The sequence below is a fragment of the Argiope bruennichi genome, chromosome 7, assembly GCF_947563725.1.
Source record: "Argiope bruennichi chromosome 7, qqArgBrue1.1, whole genome shotgun sequence".
Classification (NCBI taxonomy): domain Eukaryota; kingdom Metazoa; phylum Arthropoda; class Arachnida; order Araneae; family Araneidae; genus Argiope; species Argiope bruennichi.
In genome coordinates this window covers 70902311-70926836 of record NC_079157.1, presented here as the reverse complement: position 1 = coordinate 70926836, position 24526 = coordinate 70902311, and the positions used below count along the sequence as shown (strand labels likewise).

The following is a 24526-nucleotide window of genomic DNA, read 5'->3' as shown; positions in this document are numbered from 1 at the left end:
GGGTTGAGATTCGAACTCGCAACTTTAGGGTTCATAGCCGAGTAACATATCCAAAAGAGTACTCTCTTCTCCGGAAGTTGTTATCTGGCTTATATTGTTACCACCACAATAGTCCCCCACCAGTGAGTCGGTAGAGTTTATCGCGCCAGTTATGGCGAGCGACGAACGTGATTATCGCGCCAAGCGTTATGGCGAGCGACGAACGTTGTTATCGCGCCAAGTGTTATGGCGGGCGACGGCGAGAGTGTGTGAGTGGTTGCTGCCGGTAGATGGAGCCACGACAGCTGAATGAAGGATGCGGTTATTCAGAACCAGGGTCACCAATGTGCGGGTTGAGGTTCGAACCCGCAACGTTAGGGTTCATAGCCGAGTAACATAACCACTAGACAAAAGAGTACTCTCAACTCCGGAAGTTGTTATCTGGCTTATAATGTTACCACCACAAGTGTATCATTCACACACTAACTGACTATTTTGGGAAATTCTAATCATGAATAAAATGTTTTGTAGATGTTTCGACATAGGAAGATTAGATGAAAAGCGCATAAATTGGTTAGTAATCGATGACTAATATTCAATACGAATATTGTGATTGCTAGGAAAACAGCTACTTTCATGAAAAATCTATGCATATAATTGTCTACCGCCATCTGTAATGTTGAATGAAATTAAAAATACTTCTTTGCTTTTGATCTGCGTCAATATTGAATGCAAAATCGAAATCCGAACTTCTGTTTTGGCATTTAGCAACTGAGTCTATTTTCTTTGCCTTTAAATTGATTGATTTATCGATGAGCGAATGAATCTAAGCCTGAATAAATAGCAAATGTTAAAGGGAAAGCATTTTGTATGATTTTATACACTGAAGGAAAAAAAAAAAATCCCCAACACCAAGCAAAAATTATTGTAGAGAAATGAAATTTGCAAATTAATCTAGTCAACTTGTGTAAGTGATTAAATTTTCCAGATCACAGGATAATTTAAGCTTAAGAAAATGCATTTCAAATGTGAAATGCTATTACATTAATAGCCGGTGTAACCCCCAGAATTTTGAATGCAAGCCTAAAAACGTTCATGTATTGTGTCATAAAGGTTCCGAATGCGACTTTGTGGTATGAAGTTCCATGCTTGTTGTACTTGTTCTGTCAATACTGGGACGGTCAGTGCTGGCTCTGGATGATGCTGGAGTTTTCGTCCAATGATATCTCTGGTGATCTCACAGGCCAAGGTAACATATCGACACTCTGTAGAGCACGCTGTGTTACAACAGCGGGATGAGGGCAAGCGTTATCCTGTTGTGAAAACTCCCCCTTGAATGCTGTTCATGAATGGTAGCACTACAGGTTGAATTACTAGATTGGAGAACAAATTTGCAGTCTGTGTATTTGGGATAACCACGAGAGTTCTCCTGTTGTCATAGGAAATTGTTCCCCAGACCATCGGGAACTTTAGGTGTAGGTTCAATGTGCCTAGGCCGCAGACAGTTTGGTTACAGGCGTTCCTCTGCCCTCCTTCTGACCAACACACGGCCATCACTGTAGCCAAGGCAGTGCCTGCTTTCATCAGAAAACAAAACAGGTCCCCAGTGAGCTCTGACTTGACACCACTTGCGTCGAAAATGGCAATGGCTTGGAGTCAGTGGAATGCACAAAGCAGGGTTAATGGCTCGGAGCTGTCTTTGAAGTAACCGATTTCTAACAATTTGTCACTGTGGTACCAAATGTAGCTCGAGTTTCTGTTTCAGACACAGTACGATGCACCATAGCCATACGCCGAATACGACGATTTTCCCTCTCAGTACTGCCACGTGGCTGCCCAGAACCCGGTCTTCTTGAGGCAGTACCATCCCTTGACCACTGCTCCCAACAATCATGTGCAGTGGATACATTCCGACCGAGTCTTTCTGCAATATCGCGGAAAGAAATTCCACCTACTTGTAGTTCTATTACACTATTTCGTTCAAACTCGGTGAGCTGTTGATAATGACTTCTTTGTCTTCTTAAAGGCATTCTTAGCTAACATCAACTCAATAAGTTAAATTTCAAAGATAAATAACACTCATGAACTTTATAGCACTCATTTAAAGCAAACCTGATTAGAGATGCATAATCCACGAATTTTTGAATAACAAATAATACTGCTATTGTTATTTTTAAATATGCGTTCCAAATATCTGTTATTTCAATCATATTATTAATTAAAAATTATTATTTAATATTAAATATGAAATTTATTAATTTTAATTAATACTTAATTTACTAATTTAAGTAACGTGTGATTGAATTAATTTATCTGTTTCAGCTTACTTCTTAAATTTTATTTTTTTTCTCAAAACTATTTATTTAATTTATTTATTAGAGTAAACCATTTTCTGGAAAAGATGAGTTAAAAATATATGTCATTTCTTTAAAATGTTTACTTTAGTCCTATATTCTACTAATAGATGGCGCAAGCAGTAAGCAGAGTACATGTAATCAAAGTCAATCATGTCACGAGCAATTAAAAATGATCTGTATGGAATAGTGCATCATCAAATACGAATATCGGTCACTCCCGTAAAGTGGACCGGTGACTTCGCACTTTCCGGTGAAATCACCGATCCGATAAATTTCAGTGATATGCAATTCAATGATACGATACGATAATTCCAATAACCGGTCCGTTCACTTTTCAATCCAATCACAGATTTCTTTCGAGAGCTTCCATTGGACAGATCGTATCGATTGTTACTTTCCAGTAAAGTCACCACTCCGGCAAATTTCAGTGATATCGTATCGATTGTTACTTTCTATCGTGATCCAAAACCTGTAATCGAAATATCATCAGTAAGATCGTATCAAGGATTCATATCTCAAATGTATAAACATGCCTACCAAATTTTGTTTATCTAACACAAGTCTTTCTTGGTGTTGGTTTTTTTTTTTTTCAGCCAGTGTATTTACTAAGATTCATTATATTCTCACTTCACGGATCACATTGAAGGTTATTGCTAATATTTCAGCGTTATATTTTTAAAATTTTGTATTCGGCATTGCATTTTTTTAATTAAGAGAATCACTGTTTGTTTCAATCCGATTTGTTATTGGTTTTGATGTGAGTGTTAGTGAACATTATGGTTAAAGAATGTTCCACTGCAAGGAAACAAATTTTCAAATATTATCATATATTTACATCTAAAATGTACTGCAAATAATAATTTTTTTTAAAGAATTTATTTCTTAAACATTTTTCCAATGGGCATATTTTTTACTACAGATTTTGCAAACTTATCTGTGATAATAAGATCTGAGATATTGTTAACAGTATAACAGCAGCCCATTCAGATAGATACTTTTGTTTATATCTATATCTCTACTTATTAAAAAGCTCAATGTATGTGTGTTGAAGCTCTGCTGGCCAGACCATTCTACCTACAGCTACCAAATTTGGCACGTGTATAATTTGGAGGCCATGAATGTGCACCTCGGAGCGATTTTTTTTGCATTTTTAATTAGAATTTTAATTAATTAAAAATTAAATGAAATTTTGGCGTTTTTTCTTTATAACTTCCAAAATATTACAGCGCAAAATTGATTTTTACATCATATTGCATCATATTTTACATCATCATATTAATTTCCTATAATTAATAAATTAAAAAAAATAATTTAATCACATTTTTCAACAATTTATTTCTATCAAAATAAAAATAAAATTTAAGCTGCTGCACGAGCACGTTAATGGGAAAAAAATAAACTTTCATAAATGCGTTACCATCATGTTAACGAAAGCTCAAATTAAAAAATAAGTTAATTATCGTGGCAAAAGTCATGGGTTAGCAATATGCAAGCATATAGATAGCAGTAATATCGCGTACAAAATATAGACTCATGTCCATAAATTAAGGATAATACAAGTTCAGGAAAAGAAAGAATCGGAAACAAAACAAATGTGACTTATTTGTAGAGCCTATTTATTAAACTAAAGGTAAAGAGCAAAAAAGATGCTATATCATTAATATATAAGCCTTTATAATGCTTCAATGCTTTGCTCAGCTAATTAATGGAAATCACAATACACTCATTTCCATAAATTAAGGAAAATGCAAGTTCAGGAAAAGAAAGAGTCAGAAGCAAAACAAATGTGACTTATTTGTAAAGTCTATTTATTAAACAAAAGGTATAGAGCAAAAAAGAAACTATATGTTTGATATCATTAATAAAAATTGCGATTTTTTTTGCTCCCTGGAGCAAATTACAAAAAAAAAAAAAAAAAAAAAACTATTTACAAAAACTATTATTACATGATTGGTATAATGGTTAATACATAGTATGCCTCTCAGATCATGCAATACAGTCCGTACAATGCCTAGCCATACTGAGTATCAAATTATCGATCTGATCATGGGGAATATTGTACCACTCATCAAGCAATGCTCTCCGAAGTTCCGATAGACTGTAGGAGGTGGTTGACGGGCTGTAATTCGTCAGCCAAGCATGTTCCACACACGCTCTACTGGATTCAAGTCCGGTGCTAGACTTGCTGAATGCTGGTTCTATGAATGCTGGCCAGTCCATATGGTTGATATCCTCCGATCGAAAGCATTCGTTTACGACGTTTGCACGGTGAGGACGGGCGTTGTCATCCATAAATATGAATTCTACGCCCATGACGCCCCGAAACAAATGTACATCTTGTACCAGAATGACGTCCCAATAGATTTGGCCTTCATGGTTCCAATTTGAACATGCAGGTCAGTTCTGGAATCCAGAATAATTCCTCTCCAAACGAACAATTCTGCACCTCTGTAACGATGTTCTCTTGGTGGTAACGGGTACCTGGCGCTCTCCATTTGAAAGTCCAGTGAGAATCAGACTGCAAGCTAAACCTGGACTCGTCGGAAAACATCATACAAGCCCACTGTTGCGGTGCCTACAATACAGGCTCTCTACTCCAGACTAACCGCAGGTGACAGTGAATTGCAGTAAGTGGAACAGGCCTACATCATATAGACCAATCTGCCCTAAGCGTCTATATACGGTTTGCCTTGAAACTGTCGTACCAGTGGCTGAAGAGAGCTGACGAGACAGGTCTGATGCTGTGCTCCGTCTGTTTCTTTTGGCTGTTACTGCCAAATATCGGTCCTCATTCGGTGTTGTAACTCGGGAGCGACCTGTGCTGTAACGTCTACTCACATTACCATCATCTTGGAATCGTTGCCAAAGCCTGGAGATGACACTCTAGATGATTCCAAGTTCCTCGGATACTTCCAGTTGGGTACGCCCACTTAGCAGACGGCTGATAATTCCACCACGTAAAAAAACGTCCTTTGTGTCATAACTATGCGGTTATTGCACTGAAAGGCTTATAAAACGCTTGCGAACAATTTTCTTCTTTGCCTGTATTCCTTATACATTCTCGTCATTGTGACGTACTATCGGTGTCACCTGGTGGCTTCCTGTAATTTGCATATGATTTTTGAAGATGTGTGTAGTCATTTTATGGGTGATATATGTATTTTAGAGTTCGATTTCCGCGTGACTCTGATTTATTCTTAATTTATGGATATGAGTGTAGATCAGTTCATTGACCGTCTCAAAGAAGCCAATCATCTCCTAGTTTTTCTCAAGGTGATTGGTATATATTATGAAAATGTTGATGGTTCTAATATTGTAATATTCAAAATTTAATAAATCGGTTACATTTGAACGCAGAAAATAGAAACGTTTATTTATTTATTTCAAGATGGAATGCCAAGAATATTTTGCAGAATATGATTCCTTAAGACCAAAGGACAGTTTAAAATTTAAACTTCATAATTTTTTGAAATATATTTATAAATCAAAAAAATAAAATATTATTATTGACAGCGTTTACATCATTTGAAAAATAAAGCTAAAAACTGAATTTTTCATTTAATTCGTGAAATTTTTGTTGAAAAATTCTTTGAGATATTATAAATTATGATTCTTCTGTAGTGCACATAAGACTTCAATGCCGAACCACTCTGCTTTCAGTTCTCATTTTTTTTTAAAGACATGCTGGGAGTCACTAAAATATGTCTTTATATTAATTGTAGTTCCATTATTTCCACTTTAATTTAAAAGAATTTAACGGTCCTTATAGAAAATTAGAAAAAGACGCGTAATACAACGAACAGAACGGCTTAAGGCCTATACATAATAGTATAAGTGAATAATATATCTATCAAAATGTGAAGCTTAAAAATATTTTACTGACAAATTTATTACGAGAACAAGTTACATAAAATTTTAATTGAACATTTTAGCGAGCATTAAATACTGGCAAACCAACTGGTCGCCAAAAGCAGCTAGTTTATAATAAAAATGAATGTGTATTTGCTTGTGCATGTTGATGCTTTAAAGACCATTTAATCTACAGCTACCAAATTTGGAACATAAGACTTTGGAGGGTAAAAATGTGCGCATAGGATTGATTTTTAAAAAAATTTCATTTAGAATTTTAATTAGACAAAATTTTGACGTCTTTCCGCGATAACTTTCAAAAATATTACAGAAAAGAAGTTATTTTTACATCATCTTAAAAGTTTAAAAATTATCTTCTCAAAGATAACATTTCTTAATGTATCAATTAAGTTTCCATTTTTAATAAACTTTTAAAAATATTTTCCAACAATTTATTTCGCACAAAATAAAAATGAAATTTAATCTGCACGAGCACGTTATGTATGCATGGAAAAAATTAGCTTTTATCAAGGTGTTATCATCACTTAGGCAAAAGTTCTAATTAAAAGACTAAGTTAAATCTTACTATAAACTAAATCCAGAAAAGTGTAATATTCAGTATGTGTCTGTGTGTAATGAAATAACTATGAAATGAGATATTTTCTAAAATAATAGATGCAAGAAAAAGTTTTATATGACCTTTTAAAATATCTGTATCATCAAAGCAATAATTCAGTTTTATTTAAGGCAAACATTCCTTAATATATACAGGATATCCACTCTAATCAGGGCCAAACAGCTATTTTCTTTACCTTTAGTAATAGGCATATAAATTTAATAAAAAATGGTCTAAATGAAGTAAATAATTATATTTTATATAGTTTAAATCAATAAATGTTATGATGAATTAAGAATTAGAAAATTTTACAGAGGCCATCCTTCATGTGAGCCATATCTAATAAAATATTCTTTTAACACTAATATTTTAAATAAAAAAAATAGTTCCACAAGTTTGTGATTAAAGCTGATTGAGTTATTAAAACCTGAATATACCTATTTTATAAAAACAGGTAATTTTAGACTTCTCCGTGAACCATCTTGAAGAGAATACGCCAATAAGCGCCTGGGGCTTTCCAAGACTATGTGGCTTAAAGTAATAAAATTGTTGATTTTCCTAAAATAATGTGGGGAAAGGCAACGACAAGCATTTAGACTTAACATAATGTCATATAAGTTAATACACGGGCAAAACACAATTAACATGCAAAAAAAAAAAAAGCTTTGTTTTTTTTTAATGCAGGAAAACTGTCATATACAAGCGAATATTTGTGTATTAATATATCATCCAATTACCATGAATAGAAAGAAAGTTGATAATCACACAATGTTGTTCACGTTGATTGGGGGGGGGCAGTTGCAACTGCGAATTTATAAGAAAGAAAGAGATAACGAGCTTTTAAGATATAATATTGTCCTTAGCCGAATTCTCGTAAATTTCATTAATTTTTTGCTTACGAAATGAATACAAGATATTTGTTGATTAAGGTCGATTTATTGCCTTATATATGAATTGTTCTGTTCTATTACTTTCTTCTATATCTTAAAAAGCCTCATTATTGTTTCTTTCCGAAGCTTACAAAATATTTCTCGAGGAGTGTTTTTATTCCTCTTACAGATTAAAATAATCTCTCATGGAGATAATTTTTTTAATGATGGAAACAAGTAATAGTAGGATAGAGCAGGATCTGGGAAATTCTGAGAATGTGGTGGAACTTCCCAATCAAACCACAATAGTTTTTCTCGTATAGCTAATGCAATCTGCGGTTTTGCGTTGCCATGATTAAAAATGATGCCTTGTCAATTTGTAAATTCTGGTCATTTTTCTGCTATGTCATTTTTAATTTATGAAGCTGATTGCAGTATTTGGCAGAAGAAATAGTTTCATTATTAGGAAAGAGCTCATAGTAAACTACATCCTTTCTGTCCCTTCAAATGTATCAAAAAACTTTTATCCAGGATTCTTGACAATTAAATTATTGTCCTTAGACTAAGTGCGTTTTCCATGTACATTTTGATACAAAATACAAATTTCGTCTCCTAAGGATCTCTTCCAGGTCGCTGGAGAGGTAAATCACATGTAGAAATGAGATTTATGTGACCAATCTCCACTAAGAGGTCCGAATTTCTCATCAACTGACATATCTTATCCAGATCTGGTTATCATATACTATTATCCTGAGAATGTTACAGGCTATCTCATCCATACGATACTGTGAATTTTCAACGGTATCCTTATCCATCGCTGCTATCTTCCATCTTTCAAATTAAATGAAATTATATTCAATTTATTTTATATAAAATTACTTAAGACAATTTCTTACATTAGAAGAAATATTTATAGTTTTGCATTTTACCCTGAAGTATAGTCATACATCTGACCCGCCACGAAGGCACTTGGAAAAATTATTGAATGACCGGACCGCCACAACAGCAACACTAGCGGGAATTGTGGTTGAGTAATAAGAGCCATCACCGGCCATGGTACAAACCTCCCAGAAGGAAGTACGTTCCGTCGTCGATGGGAGGAGCCAGATCCCCCCACCTATTTGTGTATCCTTCAGGGTGGCGAGATCCCAAAAGAACCACTATAAAAAGAATGTAGCATCATTTTTTTCAATATAAAATACACATTTTAATTCTCTTGTAGGTTTTTTCAGTCAAAATTCTCACATATTTAAAAAGAAATGTACCAGACAAGCTTAAGTAAATTTGTCAAAGTTAAAGAATAATTCAGCTAGAAAATTTTTGAAACTTTTCATGTATTCAATGTAAATGAGACATATAACAATTTGATATTATATAATTTATTGAAATTATTATTTTCATATTTTATGAACCATAAAAATTATGTATAAAAATATAATACACATATAATCAATAGATTTCAATTTACATGATGATTACTCAATTTTTCTGAAGAAATTTATTCTACTTAATATTTGCATAATATTATCAGTTCTGCATTCTTTTTTAAGAAGCACTTTTCTTATTCTTAGAAAATTTTCTTTTGATATTATTACAGAACCAGGTTGAACACCATATTTTTCAACTGGTTCTTGCACATTATGTATATTTAACATAGAAAGTAATAAATCAAGTTCATCTTTCATGCAGCATACTGCCTGTTGTTTCAATTGAATGCTTTCATTAGTTGAAATTCCATTGGCAAGAATTAATATATCTGAAGGTAATATTTGATATAAATACTTTTCAACTAATGCAATTTCTTTTTCATTTCTGAAAGAGATGGGAAAAAATTATTTGGAAGATAAAAAAAAAAACAAAAAAAAACAACAAAAAAAAAAAAAACAAGATGAATAAAATCAATAATTAAACATTTTAAGATATTTTAAAAACATGCACATATATTACTGTCTACATTTTAATCTTTAATTAATAAGTCATTATCATAAATTCTATAGAATTTTTATTTTTTCTGAAATTCACTCCCAGGCAGCATCATTCATTAGAGATCAAAATTAATTGATAAACTCATAATTTGATCCTGGAAATATTAAAATGTTATATTATCATTAGGAATATATTTGTTAGGAATATATTTCAAAGTTCTAACACATCAGATGAAAAGTGAAAAACTGATTAAAAAATTCCATTATTATAAATACGAAACGAATCTAATGTTTAAAAACAAATTAAATAAGATTGAAATCATAATCCTTTTAAAACTTAAATTATAAAATTAAACATACATATATTTAAAAGGAAAGAAAAAAATAAGAAATATGGGCATAATTATACAACAAGAATTTGAGTAATTTTGTAAAACATTACCAAAAAAAAATGTCATTTTTTAAAATTTCTATTTAATTTTTTAACAGAAAAATGACCCAAGTTTAAAACAAAAAGAAAAAAAAAGTCAAACATAAATAATGAGAATTAAAATATGCATGGATACTGATTGATAAAATGAATAAAATTATATAAAAAGAACTTAAGATATTAAGTATAATGTAAAATTATTACATAAAGAAAATTAATTGATTTCAAGAATGATAAAAATACTGAAATCTGCATTTCCACAATAATCTGTCATGTCTGCATCTGTTAATAAAATTTGTTATACAGGAATTACAAATGGTTGAATTTCTTATGGAAAATCAACTAATCGAGTGAATAGTTTCTCTAGTTAACATAAAGTATAAAAAATTATAACTAGTTCCGGATTTTGAAACTGTGTCTATTATGCATATTTTTTTCAAACATGTTTGGCATCAATCAATTTCACGCTTTAAAGAGACTATCAATTGTAACAGAAGACAAGGTAAAATGTTTTTAGACCTTAAGTACTTAATATTTTTTTTATTCAATTCTTGATGAAATAATACATGTAGATATTTTAATATTAACTTCTATTTATTGAATTACTTTCTATAGAATAAAAAAATTAGATAAGTTTCAAATAAATAATTTTTAAAGAGCAAGATACAATGTGCTCTCAATAAAATGTCAATGCTCATGAAAATAATTATATATTTTTGAAAATAGTTCCATTTAGTTTATTTTTTTATTCTTCAAAAATTTTAGGTTTTGGGAAGGTTTATTAAATTCACACTTATACTGTTTTAAGAGTCATGGTACTCAAATCATTAATATTTAATAAATAATCCAGAATTTGAAGTTTCAACCTTGATGATATGACATTAAGGATTAACAGGAAAAAATAAATTAAAAAAATGCCTAAATTTTATATATTATGAAGTTAAAAAGAGCCCAAAAGTTAAAAAGCAGAAAGCATTCATTGATAAGTTAAAAAAAAACTTTGAAACTAACATAATTAAATATATAACTACTTAATAAAAACTAACAAACTTATTGAAATAAAATTTTATTACAGCAAAAGTTGAGAAACAGCCATGAAAAAGACACATGATATGCCAAATGATGCACTAAAAATCTCTAAAAGCCAAAACATGAGACAAAATTAAGGTAAATAGTAAAAGAAGTTATAATAAAATAATAGTATTTATAATCTAAATTTTTGTGTTTATACAAAAAAGATACAAAGAAATTAAAGCAAAATATGGAAGGGCTCTATGAAAAAATGTAGCTTTAACACTGGAGAAAGTGCATAAATGAAGGATGTAATTAAACAGAAAAATAAGTGTCACATTTCAATGGGAGAAAAAACAAGGCATTCTTATAAATTCTGCTTAAATTAATTTTGAAAAACTGATTAAAATTGCTGAAATAGTCACACATAAATGAAATTTATAATACTGAAAAGCTAATAAAAAAACTTTTAAGAATGGTGTAAAAATGATTTTTGGGTAACTATATATATATATATATATATATATATATATATATATATATATATATATATATATATAAACAGTTTATTTATTAATCTGAAAATTGGATGTTGATTTGATGAACCCACATTATTAATCTCTAAGTAAAAAATATAGTTAAAAGCTCTAAGAAGCATAGGAGGTAAAACAGGAAAATAAAATAAATTCTTCTCACCTAGCATAAACTTCAACTTCTATTGAAGTTTCATTCACAGTTTTAAATGCAATATGTGTGCCATATAAAGGCCCCTCAGCCTTATTAAAAACCAAAATTTTTGTATCCGAAGATAATAGAAGAAGTAAGTGATTGGCAGCATATGAAGAAGACATAACAAGATCTTCAAATTTACATAGATCTGTCACCAAACTAAAGATAATAAAGACAATCCTTTGTTGCAAAATCTTTATAGATATTAAATCTTCATAAGTAGAAATATCTATAAGAAAAACAATAAAATCAGAAAATAATAGGCATAATTTTTTTAAAAAACGTTTGAAAACAATGACAAAAAGGTAAAGTGCACATATTATGATGAATTTCATCACCAAATTTCAAATCTTATTCATGTTAATAATCAAAATTTGATCAATAAAACAATATTAAACAAAAAGGAAAAGGTACAAATCAAAAGCAAATAGCATCTTATTAAAACTATATTTTATGTATAAATTAAAAATATACATGCAATTCCAATTGATTACAGATCCACCATGGGCAAGAATTTAAATAGTACTAAAAATTAGCTCTATTAATACCTCTATATATGAGAATAATATTTTAAAGATATTGTATAAGAAAAAGAAATACATAAATTAATCTTTGATTTGTACCTCTGCCCATTGTTATAAACAGATAAAAAAATTCCTGCAACATCAACTAAAGTATCCAGTGTGTCAGATTTGTAGATAATTTTTAAGTAAAGAAAAACTGACTGGCCTACAGACACAATGGAAATGTTTTATTAAATTAAATTAATATTAATTAAACTAAATTAACTATTTAGAAACTATAGGAGAGATATTTAGGAATGATCCTCAAATAATTTTGTACCACAGTCAGCTGATAAAAATGACACTTGAACCACTCCAAATTTTCTCACTACAATCCACTACTGAGAGTGTATCTGACCCTTCACAAATTTAACTAAGATGAATACATAACGTAGGGCCTCAAATCCTGGCCAGAACTGAGACTCTTCCTTAAAAATTACAATGGCCAAAAATTACATTAATAATATACCATGTACTATCATTGATAAAAATGAAAACGTTAAGAGTGTAACATTTTATGATGCATATTACAAAGAATTTTGAATTAGAAAACCAGAAATTATTAAGAAAAAAAAAATAATAACATTTATTAAGAAGCTTGTTAACTTTTAAACACAGAGTTCAACAAATAAGGCATCTGATATAGTAAGAACACAAAATCAGCCATGCTGCTATTTGCTACATTTTCTGCAATCACTTTACACTGCTAATGCAAATTTTATTTTTGAGTCAGAAGCATATATTTTATATTAAAAACAGATATCTCTGCATCTGGATAAATATTTCAAGTAAAAAATAATTACAAAAGGATCCAAAAAGGCATCACAAAAGTTAAAGAATTGAGCAAGAAATAACATTTTGATAAATTACCTTTCAATTTTGAATTGAAAATCTCATCCGAAGATATACTTGTCTGTAAACACATTTGTTGCTGAGTCAGTATCTTTTCTTTCAAAGGTAAATATAGTTCATTTTCAAACTCAGCACTTGTTCCAACATACCAAGATAAAATACCATCGACAGCTAAGATTTCACAGAAAAATTCGGGAATTTCAAAGCTTACTATAATGGTAAAGTTTTCCTTGGGATTAATTTGTTTTTGAAATTCATCTTCAATGGAAAATGTATGAGATTTATGAACAAATATTCTTTGAAAACATTGTATATGATGATTGGAAATCCTCACACTTAGTACAGGATTATAAATTATTCTAAAACAGAACAAAAAAAGCATTACACATTGTTTTAAACATTTAATATACATATATTAATGATATAAATGACTGAAAAAAAACCATACCATATATAAGATGGTATTTATTTTAAAGTCGAAAAATGTAAAATGTTTTCATGTTGAATAAGAAATACATGCAAAGTTCTGGATATTTTATTCAATGCATTTTGTGTAGAAAGAAAAACTTTGACAGAGTATTAAGAATTTTGATCACAACAAAAACAATTTATTTTGGAATTTAAAATATGATCACCCTTAAAGTAATAGAAGAAAGTAGTTCCAAAACACTTTTAACAACACAAACCATCATTTTTTATGCGTTTCTTTTTTGTTAAAGAGGTAGAATATCTCCAGAATATCATCATCAAGCATTTATATCTACTAACAAAGTTTGAATGAAAAGAAACATTGACAATTACAAATCAATGACTTTTTTAAGTATCAGTAAAAAATCAAATAGTTGTTTATAAAGGCACTATAACTTCAGTGTTTCATATCAATTACATCATAGCACTGTTCAAAATGATTGCATGAATGCTATGATGAAGATAATGACAGATTACATAAACAAGAGATTATTAAATAAGCATCTAATAAATAGTCAAAAAGAAATAGATGAAAAGCATAAAGAAGTGGCATAAGTGATTCCAGAGGTATCAAATTCTAAGCAATCTTAATTTAATTAAAGTTACAGATCGACTTACAGATATTAGTATATTTATTACTCCAAACAGAAATCTAGGATGGATCAACAGGAGTTGAAAATTCAAGAGCATTGTTTGGGAATTTATCCCAACAACTCCTTTCATAAGTACATAAACTGTGGCAGTTGACATTGGTGTTCATCACAATATAGTAAATGAGATATATATGCATCCTACCACATGAAAAGGTTCAATTTTATAATTTGTAGTTTAAATATGACTGGTAGATGAATGATGATTTAGTAAGTCAAGATTTTTTTTATTTTTTTTAAAAGTAAGTAAATAAAGTAAGTACTTTTTTTTAAAAAGTAAGTATCTCTTCCCATCTCAAACTAAGGCTTAAAAAAATGCAAATAGAGATTTCACTAAGTGCACATTCTGAAGGGATATAGCTGACTATCTAGCTCAGTACAGTTTGAGATGAACACTGCAGATTGTAAAAACAGCAATAGCAACAACAATAAAGAAATAAACAGTTTTTTTTTCACTTGCTATTATTCATTAATGAGATCTTGTTTTAAGAAGGTACCTTCAAAACTTGAATGAACATATCTGGATGAATGACCAAGCCATTCTCACATCATTGTCACTTCTAAATATCAGATGAGGTTTTCTATGAAATACGTTTTCCTTTAGCAAGTGCTGACTAGTTTATTACAAGCCGTTTCACTTGTCACAGAGAGATGAGCTCTAAATGAAGCTCTAAAACATTTTATCATCATGGCTTGACATAATTTAAATGCCACACATCAATCATGACAGATTTGTGTGACATACTCTGGCTTGGGTTCACACTCAATGAATTATATCTTTCTCAAACAATGAAATCTTTGGAGTATGAGAAACCTTTGGAGAAGATTTTGCAACAATAGTAGGGGTTGCACACAGGATAAACACAAGAAGAGGCAGTTGCATGATGGAATCCAGTACATTTTACTACTGCGCTCCGACATATCCATCACCAACAATAATGAATTTGATGTGGCAGACTATTGGCTTGAGTTTTGCACCTCTCACATTGATGAAATCATAGGCAAATTGACTGGAAATTATTAACTAATCTAAATAAACACAACCGCCCAATTTATAATTTTGTTAATTCGTTTTTCTTTATCATTGGTAACATTGTTTCACTTGGGTATTTTTTTTACAAAAAAAAAAAAAAAAAAAAAAAAAAAATGAAAGTCTTTCCATATAAAGAAAAATCCAAAAGACTCAATAACAATTAACAATGCCTTATTCCATACAAAAATATGATGAGTATGTAACAAAAGATTAATGAAGTGCACACAAAACAGCACTTACATTAAACAGTAGCTCACAAGCAGCAGACCACTGTGGAACAAAGCACTCGGGAAGACTTCGCTCGACTACTCGACAGACCTCAACAAACTCTCTCCATATGGTTCATTCAATTCCCTTTTAGCTCAGCCTTTTAGCTTTTTATAGATTATGAAACAAAAAGACAAAGAAGCTTCTTGAATAGTCTATAGAAATCGAGTCCCATTATTTATGTACCATTAAAAAATTGAAAATCAAGGAGAAAACCTATTAAAAGAGTAAGTATTTTTTAAAGTAAATGAATTTTTTTATATAGTAGCCAGCTGGGCAGAATGAAACAAGCCATTTTACCTAGAAGTGTTTTGTTACCTAGAATTAATTGATTCTAAAGAGTTGGCCTTTTACTAGGTTTCAATTTTGACAATGTGTTGAACCTTTTTGGAGTTTGGTGAGGATGTTGTGCTGTTGGTACCCCCATATTACCATTTATTGTGCTTTTTACAGCATTCTCGAAAATGAAAAAAATTTCAGTTTACTGAAAGACTAAAAACATCTTGAATATTTTTAGCAAGGTCAGAGATGTTTTATTATTGTGAGATAATGGAATTTCTCAAAAAATGGTAAATCATATTAAATAAAATGATGTATGCATTATTAAACCATCTTCCTATTATATATTCAATTCAAGTTTATATCAATTTACACTAGAAGTTGAAGAAGATATTCTAAACAACCCAATATATGACTTATTAAAAAAAAGAAATAAAAAGATAAAACATTTCAAGAGGCTTGAGAAGAATTTCAATACTTTGAAATTCAAATAATTGACATTTATATGCTTAGATGTATACTTCCATACAAAATTATATTAAAATTTTTTAAGAAAATTGTTTATTAAATTAATTAAAGCTATATTTCTTAATATATAAGATTCTATATAATTTTAACATGTGATTTTATCAAAGCACATTAGGGCAACATACATTTATTCTTCTGTGAAAATGCTTTTAAATTATGGAGAAATTTCCTAACAGTTAAATAACTGAGACAATTAATTATATGAAAAGAAATGGTATAAACAGTATATTAGAAATTATATGCTGTTATAGATGATTTAAAAAAAATTTACCTTTCATCATTATTTTTAAAGGTCCAATTCAGTATGCAATAGTTATGATATAATTGTTTCCAATGCTTCTGAATGCTCAGCTTAACTCCATTTTCATCCATCTTTTTTGATTGGTTGACTTCGTCTTTGCTTAGAATTATGTCAACCAATGATTCTCGGAATGACTGAAACAATTAAATAAACAATCACATTTAAATATGATGGTGTAGCCATTATCAATAATAGTTTATATATCCATTTGTTTATTAAGGAGTAGGTGGCACTGTGTGTATTCACTTTCATTTATATATATTACATAATCTTTCTTGTACACTGCTCTCTTCTGTAAATGCCTTTTGCAGTATCTTTGCAAATTTTACAAAGACGGAACTGTGAAATTTTCAATTATGCTGCAGCATTAGATTGACACATTGTAGGTAAAATGTCATATTTATTCAGAATTTCACTTTTGATTTTAAAACTCAAATTAGTTTTATTTTCATTTGTTTGTCCTTTTTATTTCAATTGGAAGCAATAGTGGTTTCTGGCTGTTCAAAATATCTCAAGCCAAACCTATCAGTATAGCTGTCCATTTAAAACAATGTAGAGCACTCTAGTTCAGCCAATAGAATGTAAACTCCATTCCATGAAAAAATGATTCCTAAAAATTTCTTTACAAGTGGAGCAAGAAATTCTATGCACATAAATCATTAGCACGGATTGAAAATGAAGTATCATTCAATTTTCTACTTCAAACTTGACAACATTAAATGATGTTGTAATGTAGCATAATAAATAAATAAAGTTTAGTGATCATAATAAATGAATATTTTTGCACATATTTGAATATGGTAGTTTGGGACCAGGGATTTTGATAAAATAGAGCGAATAATAATATTAACTGAGATCACATACCAATGATTAATCAATCTATTGGATTATATGCTATCAATTTGTTTTTAAACCAAAATATTTATTTCCTATAAGACAGGTGAATTATTTTTCAATTTAAATTACAATTAACATTTTAATTTATTCTCTATTTTGATTATTATGCTATTTTCTTTGACAATAATTAATTCCAGCTTCTTAATAAGATACAATGTCTGATGTTCAGAGCTTTAGCCATATTTAAACCTGTGTAATTTTATAATAAGAATTCTCATACAATTTTTTTTAAACTAATGATAATTTGCATCGCTACAAAGGGAAAAAGGCAATATATATAGATAATATTATTATGGATGATAATACAGAGGCATCAAAAGGGATATCTTACGGATATATGATGGTCAATCTGTGGATTCACCAACGCAGAAGCATTTAGTCTATGCAAAGATGCAAGAGTTGCTTCCATTTTCTTTTCAATATTGGATCTGGTATTTGTAATTGCTGACTTTCCTGCCTACAAAAGACATCAAAAGAAATTTAAAAATTCATACTGAAAAAAAAAAAAAAGGGAATTAATGTATTTTAAAAAAATGGAAGGAAACATTTTTAAGAGAAGTTTATTATTACATATATGAGTTCCTTTTAATTTTTCCAGAAGATTTCTAAATAATTTGCTCACATACCTTAAATAAAATAATAACTTGCTATTATTTTATTCTATCATTATAAAATAAGCATGCATCTTCTGTTTAATTATGAGATACTTTCGGATATAAATTTTAATGTATTCACAGAATGGCTATAACATTAAAAAATAAATTAAATCAATAAACAATTCAAATGAAAATTTCCAAGCATATCATATATTATTATTATATGAATCATTGAATAAAAATTTTCTTGTTTAGTTACAAAAATGTTCTGATTATATGAGATGCTTTCACAGAAAGATAAATAATATGTTCTAATAAAATATTTATAATTATTTTTATTAGAATACTTATACAATCTAGATGTTAACTAATAATTAATGATTTATTAAAATAAGCAGATAATTACCAATATTTTAGCTTGAATACCAGGCATTGCTCTGTTCAAAGAACATTCAGTTTCTTTAGTTTCAGCAACATAATCCTGTTAAAGAAAAAAAAAAAAAAAAAAAAAGAGCAGGATAATTTAAATCAATAACCCAGAAAAAATCCCTAATAGTAAGTAAATTAAAAAAATTTATCTTACAATATGTAACTATGATAATAAATTGAAATAAAGCAGCAGCAATACAATATTTGTACAAAAGTCAGTAAAAATGTAGTTATTTGAAAAGTGATAATATTTTGTTGTCTTTAAAAATTTATTAATTATTTAAAATAAAATTTTAAAACTAAATATTTATAGATATGTAATGAATAATATGGGAAAAAATTACAAACATATAAAAATGACATAATCCTTCTCCTCTCCACTTAAAAAAATAAATGGATATACTTACCACTGTTTAAATAGCATATACTGATTTTTATACATATATACTTTTATACTGTTCTGTGGATTTTAGTAGCAACTGATTTATTTGAAGTTATAGTAATATTTTGCTTCCAAAATTAGATGTTCATTATTTTTATTTTTGAATTTTTTAATCTTTATTTCGAAATTTCAAATTAAGATTTTTATGAACTCTAATATCACTAACTTTTAATAAAGATAAAACTATAATAATAAACAAATTTTAAATGAGATGTTCAATTTTATAAAGTTGTTTGTGTTATGTACAAATTTTAAAAAAGGTTTTAAGCCAATTAGTATAAAAAAATTTTATAGGTTCAGTACAGAGAACGTAAGTAGGATATTTCTCCCTCGTTGAAATATACTTTCCAATCCTTATCTGGTCAAGCTAATCAAGATTTTTAGAGGTATAAAAAATGATACTTTGATTCTTTCATCCCTAGCAGCTATCAATGTCTGCATAGTTCATATAATTAATAATAGCCTTATAATTTAATAGCCAAATAATAGTCTTGGGGTACGTAATTTTTTTTTTTTTTTTTTTGTCACCTCATTACACTAAACCTTAAAATACGACACATCCACAATAACATTTTTCTCATCTTTTTTTTCTTCTAAAATTGGCTGCCAGGACTTTTAAAATTCATCTTGTCCCTCTGTTGCTATACAACTAATAATTTAATTCAACCACCTTACATGTAAATCATATTTCGATTGCTGATTTAAAAAAACAACACAAGAATAATAAATTTACGGGCAGTCCGGAGAAATGTGTTAAAATAATTACTATACAAGGTTTCAAAATTTAAAAAAAAATCCTTTTAGACTCTAATGGTTGAATTTTACTGAATGGTTTGGCAGTAGAAACTTAGAGATTATGATAGTAGATATGAGTGAAAAGTACAAATTAATTAATAGTTATTAGAAATAAGAAATATTTATGAAAGATGTAACTAATAGATACTTACTACAGCAACATAATCTGATATATCAGACAAAATACAATCTTCTTGCCACTTATCAAATGAAGTATTCTTTAATAATAATAAGTGTTTTGATCCATTTATTAAAATATCACCAAAAATCACAGCTTCAATTTCTCTCCATGTTTTATTAAGCTAGAGTATATAAAAAAATAAAACAATTAACAGTGTAAATTCTACATAAAATCTCATTAACAGATCTAAATTTTGCAATTTAATTTCATACACAAATAAATCAAGAACAAATAAAAAATACGTGTAAAATATAGCTAATTTATATATAACAAAAACCATCGAAATATTTCAAATCACAGCAGATCTTTTTATTCATAAAGTGATACATATTCCGAATAGTAAACATATTTTAGCATAGATATATTTTGGTGTATTAGTTGTATTATCCATACTTTACATAAAGTGGCTTATTCTTATAAGGAAAAATAATAAAGTTTATATGAATGGAAAAAGGAAGTGATTACAAAAGAAGTACAGAATAAAAGGGCCTAATTTCACTTTTGGTTTTTCTTATTAAAAATTGCTTATACATCTTAAATAAGAACATATTTGCATGTAAAAACATTTATACACTCTGATCAAATATTGGCTATTTTATACAAATAGCCAATAAGATAAAAGGCAAATGTCTGACATTTTCAGGGCAAAATGACCCTGCATGAGTACTAATGTTCAAAAAATGGCTGTGTGTGCTGAAAGAATAAATACATCTAATTTATTCCACAATTTTGTGCCTATGGTAATGGCAACCAGAATATCTGCCCTGCCTGCCCCATCCTAATATGGGACTTTTGATATCACAAAAGTTTCATTTTTGGTATGAATCACTGTTAAGTTAAAAGAATTCTATTGAAATCAACTAAACTCAATTAAATTATTTAAACCCATTATCTAATCATCAAGAAATCTATCATAAAAGTTATAAGCATGAGAAATAATTTTCACAATGAGTTAAAAATTTAAATAGGATATATCTCAAAACTACAGTTTTGGTATTAGTAACTTACAGTAACTCTTACCAAACTTAAGTGCTGGCACTGTTTTGTTAATAAATTATCATAATGATTTTACAGTATGGTCACTAAATATCAATTCAACACAGAAAAAGACAATTTTTATCCTCACCAACTTAGATTTCCTTGAAATTTGGCACAGGTGCATTATTGGTATAGACTTAGAAAATTATGAAATTTTAACTTAAACATGTCAATTATTTATGAACTATAGAGTTCTAAAGTTGTCATAAATGTTGCTAAAAACAGGTAACAGAATTTTTTTAAATGGCAGTAAAAACTTTCTTAATTGTGTTAGAAGCTTGGGACAGATGCCATTTTACAGAATTTAGATGTCCTTTTCTATGATATGCAACACCATATAGGTTCAGATAAGGAAAAAATTTTCAAAATTAAATTTAAAAATTCAATTTTTTTAAAAGTACATATTTTAAAATTACTTCCATGAAAAGTGTGAATTATTATAAATTACAGGCCAAAATATAAATATCAGATAATAATGGCTTTATTGTTAAAAAAATGAAAGCTGGATCTCTTCATGAAATAATTTTAATGAAATTTAAATAATAAATAAAACTAAAAATTACAATAATTTATTATGTATATAATAAATAGTTTTAATTAAATAAAGGAAAATAGTTGACTGAAATGTAAGAATTATAGCATATTGAAAGTAAAAAGAATTTCCTTGATTATGAAACAAACATCTGTTGCTGCTGCTGAAAGTTCATCATCAGAAAGTGATATAGACACTGAGAATCAAGAATTGTTAAAAATCTGAAACTTAAGTTTTTCAGTTGTACAAATAGGACAAAAAAGTAAATGCATCTAACATGTTTACCTAAAATTGGAGCATTAGAAAGAAAATGCATGAATTTAATATACCAAACTACATAAACAGGCAACCAAAAAGAATTGTTAAGGATTTTTTTTTTTTCAAACTAGGGAAAAGCTTGCCAATAGAGACAGTAGGAACTGTGTCATTTTATCAGCATGATGAAATTAGTAAGGCAATGCCAGGTATTAAAGACTCTGTGACAGTTACTGAAGCAGATAAATGTAATTCAAAATTTCGAAGACTTGTACTGTGTAATAAATCTGCTACCTAATACAAAATCCAATGAAAAAATCTTAAAACCTCTGTTTTCATCAAGAAAATTTTTAAATGGAAGGAGAATAGCACTTTTTTGCCACAGCGCATGGTAAAGAGCCTTGCGAAGGAGTAAGGGGTTCTGCGAAGAGATTTTTAGCTCATGAAAATATCGTATGGAAGCCAAATTCAAACAATGTTACAGCTTTTTAAATGGGCCATTTAAAACAATATAGACTTCTTAATATACTAATACCAATATAGACTTTTCATACTCAACTTAAGAAGACTATGTTGAATCAGAATAATTTTTGAAACATCGCTTTGATCAAGTATTGTCCATTAAAGGAACACAGCAGTACCATTCCTTCCCTTATCTACATCTAAAATATTAATGAAAAACTTTTCTTTAGATTCAAAAGCTTTTAAAAAGGGTGTGTCAAAATCTCCTGATAAGCTAACATTAATAGAAATTCCTATTGCCTATGAAGAAAACTGATGGCTAAGATATGTTCTAGAAAAAAATGAAGACCTCAATGATGTAAAAGCTTCTACAATTCAAAAAATTGCTGTTTTTAATCCTATTTCTGAGAACTATAAGAGATTTATAATTCAAAAACACGTTAACATATCTCAATACAATTTAATATTTTTCCAAATTTATATTAATAGAACATTTGTGACAAATTTCAAGCAAATTTGAGATGGCGAGGTTTGCACCATGTTTAGTTGACATGGAAATGACCCAGTATTTGTCTAAGGCCCTATTGATAAAATGAATTCCCCTCCTTTTTTTAGTCAATGTAGTCAAAGCCATAAAAAAAAAAAAAAAAAAAAAAGGAAAGTTGTTACTGTAAGACATTTAGAACTATAGAAAAAACATTGTTGAAAACTCTACAGAAAAATTTAGAATATTAAAATGCAGAGTGATTATAATAAATCCAAACATGAATGCAAAGTATTTTGTGAGGTCAAAAAATTTAACTGTTCTCACCTGTAGGGAAGAACTAGAATCATTGCTAGTGACAAAATAAATATCTTTATTTTTCGACACTATTATCAGTTTTACAGTATAAATTGACATTTCGTAAAATTCAGTTATGATGTACGATATATTTAATCCAGGTTTTTCAAAATTATATTTTAAAATTCCATTACAGAACAAAAGTGAGTGTGTCTTGGTCCACAAAAAAGAAAAATTACAGTTCCATTTTACATCCTTTAAATCACAGATTTGTGATTCATCAAGAGAGATATTCCAAATATATACCATTTCTGCAGAATTTTGAAAATGTGCAGGAAAGAAATGAAAAATGGGTATCTTTTGAAACAGTACAGGAGAATTTCTCTCTTTAATTTTCATTCCTAAAGAATATGTATGTATTTTTTTACAGCCAGTAGAACTTTTATACCTCTGGATTAAAAGCAAAATATCAAGTGGGTCCTTACTATTCAATCTCCCAATGGAAGAAAATTGAATTATTTTATCTGAGCTGTAAGGATCTGAAACGGGTATACTGAACCTGGACGATATTTTGTATGGAAGACTGCATAACAGATATTCTTGAGGTGATGAAAATAATAGTGTTGGTCCATGAGAGATGAAAAAATTGGAATTTGGTTCAACATTTGGAAGTGGCAACCAATTTGAAGTATTTATATTGATAAAAGTATTTTTAATATTACTACAAAAAAGATGGACAGAAATATCATAATATAAGCTGATAGCTACAATAGTTAAACATTTCAGACTTGTTGAGAAATTATTCACTGCATCCAAAACAATGCTTTTTACATGAAATGATTCTGATAAAGGTATTTTCCATCGAAAATTCTCTTTAAAATTCTGATTCTCATTGTTCTTATTATATTTCAAATATTCGTAAGAAATTAAATTTCCATTTGCATCAGCAACAAATATCTCATTATTATACAGGCATATAGAACCTAACATAATGATTCAAATTTAATTCATAATCATACAATTTTAATTTTCGCTTCAATTAAAAGACGTGCGAAGATTTGAATTCTAAGTGACATCATAAGGTAATTTCCTCTTGGAAAAACTAATGGAATGCAGTACAGCTATCAAATTATACTAAAAGATTTTAAATGCAGAAAATTATATAATAAAATATAACATTTTCAACCCTCAGTTTATTATGACTATTCTAATAAAATTAATTAGAAATATAAAATACTATGTTTAAAAAATTTTACATTAGAATTCATACACAGTTTAGTTTTGTCAGGACAAACAGAGACTGCGCACTGCTTGAAAAATCTTCTGCATGCGAAGAATATTTTCAATTTCGACCAATCAAACAATTTTTCGTAGATTGTTTTGCTGCCAGTAGCTAAACTATTTTTTCAGTT

General features: G+C 29.0%; 1 protein-coding gene across 1 annotated transcript; it reads right to left on the bottom strand.

Moving 5' to 3' along the window:
- Window positions 1-9145: 9145 nt before the first annotated feature.
- On the bottom strand, window positions 9146-24177 carry LOC129975817 (uncharacterized). Its single transcript, XM_056089047.1, has 8 exons — window positions 24134-24177; window positions 20018-20167; window positions 18606-18680; window positions 17935-18060; window positions 16677-16840; window positions 13199-13539; window positions 11733-11994; window positions 9146-9482 (listed from the first exon to the last, which is right to left on the bottom strand). Exons 3-8 carry the CDS (start codon window positions 18630-18632, stop codon window positions 9146-9148), a joined length of 1257 nt encoding a protein of 418 aa, XP_055945022.1. The 5' UTR covers window positions 18633-18680; window positions 20018-20167; window positions 24134-24177.
- Between the last annotated feature and the right edge of the window lie 349 nt (window positions 24178-24526).